This window comes from Melozone crissalis, unplaced genomic scaffold (genome assembly GCF_028551555.1).
Source record: "Melozone crissalis strain CALT ecotype California unplaced genomic scaffold, PUWL_Pcris_2 ptg000092l_1, whole genome shotgun sequence".
NCBI lineage: Eukaryota > Metazoa > Chordata > Aves > Passeriformes > Passerellidae > Melozone > Melozone crissalis.
This window is the reverse complement of record NW_026535869.1, coordinates 93,636-103,633: the sequence shown is the minus strand read 5'-3', so window position 1 is coordinate 103,633 and position 9,998 is coordinate 93,636. Positions and strand designations below refer to the sequence as shown.

The 9,998-nt window shown below is 44.5% G+C and overlaps 1 protein-coding gene across 2 annotated transcripts; it reads left to right on the top strand.

Annotated features, from left to right (window-relative positions):
* The first annotated feature begins 141 nt into the window (after positions 1 to 141).
* HMBS (hydroxymethylbilane synthase) lies at positions 142 to 9,962 on the top strand. Of its 2 annotated transcripts, XM_054291471.1 has the most exons (13): positions 142 to 293; positions 1,849 to 1,921; positions 2,580 to 2,629; positions 2,723 to 2,778; positions 3,896 to 3,973; positions 4,278 to 4,355; positions 5,914 to 5,989; positions 6,683 to 6,796; positions 7,323 to 7,361; positions 8,219 to 8,338; positions 8,568 to 8,621; positions 9,226 to 9,312; positions 9,527 to 9,962. In XM_054291471.1, the coding sequence occupies exons 1-13, from the start codon at positions 147 to 149 to the stop codon at positions 9,698 to 9,700; spliced, it is 1,146 nt and encodes a 381-aa protein (XP_054147446.1). In that variant the 5' UTR covers positions 142 to 146; the 3' UTR covers positions 9,701 to 9,962. The 2 variants fall into 2 exon arrangements, with proteins under 2 accessions (XP_054147446.1, XP_054147447.1); XM_054291472.1 differs by lacking the exon at positions 4,278 to 4,355.
* The last annotated feature ends 36 nt before the right edge of the window (positions 9,963 to 9,998 follow it).

Here is a 9,998-nt window from a genome sequence, read left to right as displayed (position 1 = left end):
CGGGGGCGGGGCCTCTGGGCAGGCGGGGGCGGGGCCTCTGGGCAGGCGGGGGCGGGGCTGTTCACGTGGTAGGGCTGCGGGGGGGCGAGGCCACCGGTCACGTGGGGGGAGGGGGCGGGGCTGCGCGGTGCCGAGGGCCGGAGGTCATGGCGGAGCCCGGGGCGGCCGCCGTGGGCCTGGGGCGAGCGGAGTCTGGCGGGGGGGCCGACGGAGCGGGCGCCGGCCCGTTGCTGCCGCGGGAAGAGAACGGCGTGGATGGCAGAGCGATCCGCGTGGGCACCCGCCGGAGCCAGGTAGGCAGCGGCAGGATTGCGGTGCGGGGAGTGCCCGCCGCCGGGGCACCCCGCGGGCGTCGCGGGGTCTGCGTGCTTCTCGGGGCTGAGGAGCAGCCTCAGCTTCCTGAGTTCGCGCGTTTCTACTCCTGCTGTGGAATTCCGGGAAGAAGTTTGGAAAGCCCTTCCTTCGGAACCCAGGGACGATCAGCTCTGTTAGCACTGTCGTGGTGCACGGGCCGGGGGCAACGGCGCGGGTCTCTCCCGGATCTGGCTGGGACCAACTTGCAAAGTCTGCAGCTCTTGTAGGGAAAACACCCCAATAACTGATGCTTGCAGCCCGCTCAAAGGCCAGGGAAGGGACGTATCCAGAGATAGAGAAGGTATCTGTTGCCAGCGGGCTACAGTAGGGAGGAGCAGCCTCGCAAAGAGATAAGTGACCCTCAGGCCTTTGCACTGAGATAATCTCGTTCCTTTTGGTAGCACGTTCTAGGAAGAATTCCGTGCTGTCACGAAGGCATTTTACGTAGACATCAGGACAAGGGAGATAGCCGTGCATATATACTATCTCATGTAATAACCTGAGGCTTTTGGGGCACTTTACAAAGGGAAGCAGCTACATACATTCATTGCACTTGTAGGGAACTGCAGTCCCCAGAAGGACGTTAATGACCAAAGGGTCTTGAGCCCTTCGGTGGGAGAAAAGCTGAAACTCATCTGTAGTTGATTGAGTCAGCTGCCGCTTGCATGTGCAGAAACATGATACACTAATGATTGTATTTTACTTGCTCCTGGTTTTCTTGTGCAATGGAATGTTCTTCATGCAGTTTACTGCTTTGAGATTTGTTTCTTGCTGTACATGATGATGTAAGCTGTTAATTTTGTGTATGTGTGTTTGTAAAAACTGTAACTAGGTCTTTGTTCTTATAGAGGATAAGTAACTTATATTTGACACTAACTGTGGATTTTTCCGCCAGCTTAGTGAAATCCTACTGGCTTCTCCCAAAAGTTGCAGTATTGGTAAAATTCATACTCTTAGAGAAAGTGGGAGGCTTTAACCCTAACCTCAACCACAGTCCAGTGTGCAATATGACTTGTTCTCTCATTGCTGAGCAACAGAATAATGGTTTTGTATACATTTTCTGCCCACCTGTTGATGAGCGGTCATCATTTAGCAGTTGTGTTCCACACAGGTGAAACCAAGAAGTGAAAGCATGAGAATTGTGATCTGTAGGTTTCTGTTGTAATCACTCTCCCTAACTCGATACATTTATTGCAGTGTTTCATCAGTGGTTGCACCACAGTAATGCTGGAGATGGGGAGATGTTGTTGTGGCACTGTAGTCAATAAAATAAGTTCTTCAGTGAAGTGTTCTGGTCATGATAGGAGTTCACACAGTTCAAGGAGTTTGTACCTATGAGCGATTTAACTTGAGGCAACCTATTTCTAATGCTTTTGATTTAGAGAGAATGCACTGGTCATGCATGCCTGGCTGTCGGAGAGTGGCAAAGCCTCCTTAGCTACTGTATGGACAATGTGCTCTTTCTTTAGGACTTTGTTTTCTGCTTCCTTGTAGCTGGCCCGGATTCAGACTGATAGTGTAGTTACGATGCTCCGTGAGCTATACCCTGACCTCCACTTTGAGATTGGTAAGTTTTTTTTTGGATGTTGCCCTGTGGTAGATGGCAAGGAGCAGGAGCCAGCGGGTTATCTTTGTGTGCGAGAGTCAGGAGGAGGAGGTCTGTCTAAATTTATCTGAGAGTGCCATCTGAATTCAGTTCAGTTGTGTGGCTGGGCAACTGCTGCTGCTTGTTTCTTCTAGGGGAGATAGCTGGATTTCATAAGTCCTTGATGATTTAAGTGCTGAGTATGCGATGGATATGGTGTTGTGTTGCTACATTTGCAAACTTTGTATTGTTTTGGCTGCGCCCTCCTGAGCATTAGGGGCGTTTTCTGGTCTGGGGCTCAAGGCTTTCAGCAGGAATAACAGGAGCTCAGCCATGCACTGAAGGGAGCTGCTTTACATGTGTTCACTGGCACTCCAGAGACAGACCATGGCAGTTTGGGTCAGCTCTTCCCCAAACCTGCCCTCTTTCACCTTGCTTCTGTTTTTGAGGACAGTGAAAGTCTCAATTTCACTTGTCTTAAGTGCAATATACTTCTAGAAGTGAGCTGCTCTTGTATTGAGCTTGAGTCAGTGTTCACACAGTAGTGTGTGACTGCTCGTGGCATTCTGCATAGATATTTTCAGCCTAAGCCCAGTGCTTTTATCAAGCCTCACATTTTACCTGTACTGTCTCTGAGCAGTGGCCATGTCAACAACTGGGGACAAGATCTTGGATACAGCACTTTCCAAGGTAAAGGATTTTCCTTTATTCAAGAACTAATTGTATTTATGTTATATTGGCTGTTGCTTCTTTTGTGATTTATGTTTTTCCATTTATGTGTAGATTGGAGAGAAGAGCCTCTTCACCAAGGAGTTGGAAAATGCACTTGAAAGAAATGAGTAAGGACTTACTGTTTTGTCTTTCTCCTTAGCATTTGGTGCTCTTTGGAAATATTTGGCTTGCTGCATAGGTGATCTACTTTCCTTCAGTCCTGGTACCTCTCAGGCTGAAAAAAGTAATCCTTCGATAAGTCAAAAGGATTTTCCCCCCCTTTTTTTCTCTCTACCCTGGGCTCAGGCCATGTATTTTGAAGTGGAGCTATTGTGTCACTTGGTCTGTCCCAGTTAGGTTTTCTTCTGTTATTTGTGTATTACATGCTGTAATACACAGGGAGGATGTGATCTCATATGATTAATACTTATGAATATATTTTTTAAAAAATACTTTTCTTACTGGTGATAATGTATTGCAAAACAGATTTATTGTCATCCTATAAATGTTAAAATTTATTAACTTATTCAAGCTAAATGTGCAGGAGAATTTGACATGGGCAAATTGTGCTGTGTTCTGTGCACCTTGTCTCTACAAAAAACCTTGCTTCTGATGCCTGAGCAAAGAGAGACTAGTGCTGGTTTCATGGGTTTGAGGTGTTGGGGGAGTTTTGTTGTTATTTAATCTCTCGTTCTTTTCAATATTCTGAGGAGGGTTTCAGTGGTGCCTTAGTTAAAGCATGTTTAAAAACAAAGGTATTCTTCTGCATCTCTGCCACATAGTTACATCATACTGCATTTTCAGTGAAGTTGGTGAAAAGCTATTGGAGACTCAAGTGTTTACAATTGTGCTTGGTTCCTGTGTGACAAAACAGGTTGCCTGTAGTTTGGCTTGTTGTTACTTAAAGTTTGACACATGATGCCAAGCCACATACTGATGCATTTTGGTACAGTGTGTCTCTGTGTGAACATCTCCAGCGTCTTCCCCTCATTCAATCGGATTGTTTAGGTGTCTTTTGTCATTGGCTAAGGGGAAAAGAGAGACAGAGAAAGGTGAAGTAGCCTTTTAGGAGTAACACAAAAACTGTATAGTAATCCTGGCTATGGAATCCTGAAATTCTTTTCCCTTCTCCAAATTAATTCCCAGAGTAGGTTCAAACTTTTCTGTAGGTGACCTGAAGGCCACTGGTAGATCCCCACATGAGCTCCATCATCTGTTCTCTGATTACTATCATCTGATTTTTAGGGTTGACCTTGTGGTTCACTCCCTGAAGGACCTGCCAACTTCTCTTCCTCCTGGCTTTACGATCGGTGCTGTCTGCAAGTAAGTGTGGACATGAGACTTGATTCTCTTGAGAGTCTTGCATTTTATAGTGTTGGTAAAGGAGAGCAAAGGCAGTGTAGGTCCTGTGGTTGGTCTCCAAACCGGTGGAAGCTCTAGTGGAACTCTAGGGCTGCCCTAGTGTTCCTTAGCTGGCAGGTGGTCTGAAAATTCTTGCTTCTACAGTGATGATGAAGTATTTTGGAGCCAGAGGTAGTTCTTCCAGGAAATTATAGCAGAACTGTTGACCTTACCAGCCTTCCCTTAAATGATGTGTCAGGCATTCTGCACTTGCATTATTTTGCAGAAGGGAAAATCCACTTGACGCTGTTGTCTTTCATCCCAAAAACTGCGGAAAAACACTGAGCCTCCTTCCTGAAAAGAGGTGAGTGGGAGAAGAAGGGGAACACAGGTGTAAAAATAGAAGGGGTCAGTTGGTTGATATTTTCCATTGGCAAGTCAGTCAGCTCATTGCTTTATCCTGTAGTGTTTTTTTACACTGCCTTTTGTGAGCATTCCACAGACATTAACTTGGACCCACTTGCTAGAAAAAGTAACACTGTCTCACAGGAGTGAGGTTCATCTCTCAAGCCACCCTTAAATGGCAATGCTTTCTCAAGTTAGCACCTTTCTTGCCATGATCTCTTGAGTGAATTCCTGCTCCTTGGTGTTCTGCTTACTGCTAGGGAATGCATACAAGGCAGACAGGCTGTCTGGTGCAGATTTTTGGCTTTCGTGGACCTGAACTGTGCTTCAGTTCTCACTCAGCCTCTTCTGATTTCTTCCTTGTTTTTGGCATCACTTTCTTGTGGTTTCTCCATTTTTGATGACCTGTCTTTCAGTAGAGATTATTGGAATCCTTTGTCTGAGACAGATGAGTGAAATTACTCAGATTAAGGTATCTATTAGAAAGATACTTTTTTATATATGAAAGTGAAAGAAATAAACTAGCCATGACACAAAGATTTGTGTTTCTGTGCATTTGGATAGCAAGAAAATCACATCTGGCTTAGGTTTCAGGTTTCCAGAAGGAAGAAGCAGAAGGGCACATACTGATTTCTTCAGTCTCATGACCAGAGACAGGACTCAAGGAAACTGCATGAAGCTGAATCAGGGGAGGTTTAGGTTGAATATTGAGAAAAGGTTCATCACCCAGAGAATGGTTCAGCACTGGGACAGGTTCCTCAGGGAAGTGGTCACAGCACCAAGCCTGACAGAGGTCACAGAGTATTTGGACAACTCTCTTGGGCACATGGTGGGATTCTTGGGGTGTGCTGCACAGGGCTAGGAGTTGGAACTCAGTGATCCTGATGGGTTCCTTCCAAATCAGCATATAATATGATTCTATGAAAAGAAGTGAACAGCATATATCTCGAGAAAGGAAATGCCCACACTTGCAGTTTTCTGTGGTTTCCAGTTATATACTCAAAGGTCCTTTGAGTATATAACTGGAGTATATAACTCCTTTGCGCAATGGAGTTATATACTCAAATCTCAAAGGTCCTTGAGTATATAACTCCATTGCGCAAAGGTCCTCTGCTTAATGCATTTCTCTCTTTGATGAAGTTCCTCTATTTTAGTCACTTCATCACTTAGTTGTCTGGCTTTGTCTGGTTCATTTTGGGGCAGTGGAGTCTTTTTTCTGTGAAAAATATTGTCTTTCAATGATGTTTCATCAGTCCTTGACAGTGGCTAGGGACTGCTCATCAGAAGCATATCCTGTAAATTGGCTCCTTGGGAGTTGCTTCAGACGTGCTAAACTTCACAGAGGAGCAAACTTCTTCTAAGGAGATACAAATCATTGACTGGTTTTTTGATCTTCATTTCAACTAAAAAAAAAAAAAAAGGTTACCATTTGTTTCCTTGAATCTTCTGTCATATATGTGGCTGGAGGTCACTGTTAGGAGTGTTCTGGATTTCAGTGAGTATATTTTTCCCTGCAGTGTGATTGGAACCAGTTCACTTCGGAGAGCAGCTCAGCTCAAGAAAAAGTTCCCTCATTTAGAATTCAGGGATATTGTATCCTTTCCTGGAAAGCCGCGGGAGCTGGGTAAAGCTGCAAACAGGAAAGTACAACTTTGTGTAAAATCTAGATTCGAGGCTGATTTGTGCGACTTGACTTCAAAGAACAAACTCCTTCTTCAAAGGCTGTTCTCCACTACCCTGTTCTGAGGGGGATGTAGCTCTGTAGCCATTCTGTCCTCTGCTTCTCATGAGGCTGTGAAGAAGCAGCCAGCTTTGATCTAGCTGGGGGTTCAGCATAGAGATGAATTGTATGTTTTGCAGTGTTTGAAAAACTGCATGATGGTGCCTCCCATGTGTTTGTCACAGGCACGTGACCAAATGTTGCTGGGTTTCCAGTAACCCTGGATGCTGTTTGGACCACTCATTCTGTTAAGGGTGGCTGACCTGCTAAGAAAAGGCATTGTTACTTCAGTCCTAGGAGCAGAGTTCTTTGCAGTGCAGAAGGAGTTGGGTGCTAATAGTGTACTTCAATGGTGTACGTATCTTTGTAGAATCAGTGCTTGAATTAATATTCCATAATACTTGGCAGAATTCTATTTTAAGAAACAATTGCGCATATTTAACACTTTCAGCATGGTACTGACATTCTCATTTGGAGACTGTTGGATTCTGTACAGTCTGTAAAGACTCAGTTGGTTGTAGGACTGTTTTCTGGCTGTTTCTATGCTTGCTTAATCACTTCTACAGAGAGGAAACTTAAATACCCGTTTAAAGAAGCTAGATGAGAAGGAAGACTTCAGTGCCATCATCCTCGCTGCTGCTGGGCTGAAGAGAATGGGCTGGGAAAATCGCATTGGCCAGGTGAGGTGCAGCAAAGCAGAAAATACCATTCTCTGATGAAATACCAACTGTTTGCCTTTCAGACCTTGTGATTGTCCTATCCAAGATAGGCATGCAATCTCCTGACTCCGTTGCCATGTTAGCTTTGATTCGAGGCACTTCTGGAAGGAGTGGTTGGGTTTTTTGGTTGGTTGCTTTTTTTTTCATGCGGAAATTTTTCATGTTCAACTTTGCATGGTTCAGTAACAGTTTGTAATCTGGTTGTCTCATAGCACTTCACAGCACTTGTGTCTAGCAACGCAGCAGTGTGCAAGGTTGAGATTTTAGTGATTAGCTAATTCACAAAGTGTTCTACTTCAGTTGTTGGAAAGTGCGTTATCTCACTTTTGTTGTGGAAACACTGAGGCATGGGAAGGGAGAGGTGATATTTCTTTGGTCCGACATGAAATCAGTTCATATTAGAGACAGGAATCTGGCTATCTGGCTCTTGTCTTCTATATTGTGAATAGTGCAACTTGAATTAACTCTTCATTTTACTTTCTTCCAGCTCCTAGGCCCTGAAGATTGTCTGTATGCTGTTGGACAGGTACTTTACAACTTTTGTTTCTTAAAGGGCACTCAAAGCCAGCAGCAATATGATATGAGTAGTTAACTGTGATGAAGATTTCCCGCGTCTTGGTTGTCAGAAAAGTACTTTGATCTCTTTTCTTGGCTGTTAAACTGTTTGAGGCACAACTTGATAGGAGACTGGAAGTCTGCTCTTCTACCCAGTGTGTTAGGGGCTGGTTCCTATCAGTAATAGAAAAAACAGTAAATGGGAAGGGTAAATCCATGCACAGCTACAGCGGGGCAACATGGCAGATATGGGGCAGGTTCTGGCAGGGTCAGTATGACGCTCCATTAGGATAACTGTGCAAAGCCACTGCAGTGTCTTTGGTCTGTGATGCTCCCTCCTTTGTGCACGATGTCCTGACTCCTGCAGGGTGGAGCTGAAACACCTGTCTTGGAGCACATTCTTAGTGCTCCTGTTTTTGGGTGGGCGGACTGTTCTAGTGCATCCTGGCTGCGTGGCTGAGGTTATGCAACTAGTATCAAACTTGCTAAACTACAGCTGGTGATCTGTTAGTGATTGTAAGTGACAAATCTGCACATTCAGTCTGAAAATGTGATTTTGATCATGCATTTGTCAAGTACCTGCAGAGTTCTAGAATGGTTTGAGGTGGCAGCATGATCTTTTAACACTTGCCTGAATAAGTCCTGATCCTCTGTTTATAGCAGCTACTGTAGGATGACCCTGCACCCAGCGGAGTGTATCGTAATTAATTTCTGTGAACATTCTTTTTCCCTTAGTGAAAAGTGTCTGAGCCTCTGAGTTCTGTTTCATGATCAGTGCTGATGTGTGTAGTTGAAGAATTATATTGTGTTGTGTGTTTCTTCTTCTAGGGTGCCTTAGCAGTGGAAGTTCGTGCCAAAGACCAAGAGATACTGAATATGGTATCTGCCCTACATGATGCAGACACTGTGTTGTGCTGCATTGCTGAGAGAGCCTTTATGAAGCATTTGGTAGGTCTGGCACCATTCCTCTGCCTGCAGCAGTAAATACTGATCTGCTAGTTGACTTGATGCCGTAATATGGGAAATCTGTTACACTTCTCTAAAACTGCAGAGTACTTCTGAATCGAAAAGGGCCAGAAGAGTGATGGGCAGGGTTGTGTGCAGCCTAAACTTTTCAGAGGCCTCTGCTTTGAATGTGTTGGGTAGGAGCCTCAGTGTCAGCTGCTTTGTGTTTTAGGAGGGTGGATGTAGCGTCCCTGTTGCTGTCAACACCCTGCTGAAGGATGGCCAGGTGAGGAGTACATTGTATTTTTCACTGATTATTTCTGAAAAGCGCCAAGTGTGTGCATGTTTCTGTATCTTTTCCTGAAGCTAATTTCAGCAGGTAGATACCTTTTATACTATATATACTGGTATGCTGTATAGCCAGTTAGGGCAGACAGTCTCCTGACTTGACCCTTCTGTGTTTGTGTCCAAAGCAGGAGTACAACCATGGGTCTGGCTACTGAAGCTGTCTTTCAGAAAATTCCCTTATAATATATACCAGATTCCCCCCTCCACCCCTCTGCTTATTTCCTACTGTCCTGAGGTCTGAAAGTATTGCTTTTGACCCTACCAAATCTATTTTTATACAGTGGAATGTGATTAAGGAGGTGGGAAACTGGAAAAAAACTTCAGCCTTTTCCTTGAGAAGTCACATTTTCCCTAACAGGGATTACTTTTCTTTATACTTGTATTGTACTGCTATTCATGCTGATCCCACTGCATGACAAAAGCCCTTCCCAATGACGACGGACTTGGCTTTGTATATTGGGTGGGTTTCTTTAAAGAGGGGGTAGTTGGCTGCCTGTTTGTTTGTTAATGTGGTAATAATCCATTCTATGTATTTTTCCAAGTTGTATTTGACAGGAGCAGTCTACAGCTTGGATGGATCTGATAGCCTGAAGGAGACCATGCAGACTGGTGTTAGTTATCCCCATCAGGTACGTGAATCATGTGGCTTCAAAATTCAAACCTGAAGCTAAATGACAAAAACTGGGCCTTTAGAAATAGACTATATTTGGTCTGGTTTCTTGTAACCTGTAACAGCACACTGTTCTTGAGGCTCTTCAAACAGTTTTACCCTGTTTCATGGGTGTCTTAATTCCTTGCCCACTGTTTTCCTGCTGCCTTACTTTGAGGCGTTTATATTTGCAGAATGAAGACGGACCGAATGATGACGTGCAGCATGTTGGCATCACAGCCAAGAACGTTCCTGGTCAGGCCCAGGAAGCTGCAGAGAACCTGGGTGTTGAACTAGCTAGTTTACTTCTGAGCAAGGGAGCAAAGCATATCCTTAGCGTGGCAAGGCAGCTCAATGATGCCCGCTGAACCTGCGGTGTTGCCAACAGGAGTGCTACAACTCTGCAGCTACATTGTGATCCTCTGGAGGGATTTATTTCAACATTCACACCAGTCTTACCTGATGTTTGGGTGCAAAAAACCTGAAATATGAAGTTAACTTGAGTAGTTTCTGCTCTTCAGAGTTTTCACCCCTCTCCACATTTCTCTAAATTGTTAAGCATCTCCATGAAGTATTGCAACAACTTTTGTAGCTAGAGAGCTGAAAGAAAAAATTAAAAATAAAATAAAAGCCTTTAAGTGTTCGGTTCCATTTAGGAGCAAAGTG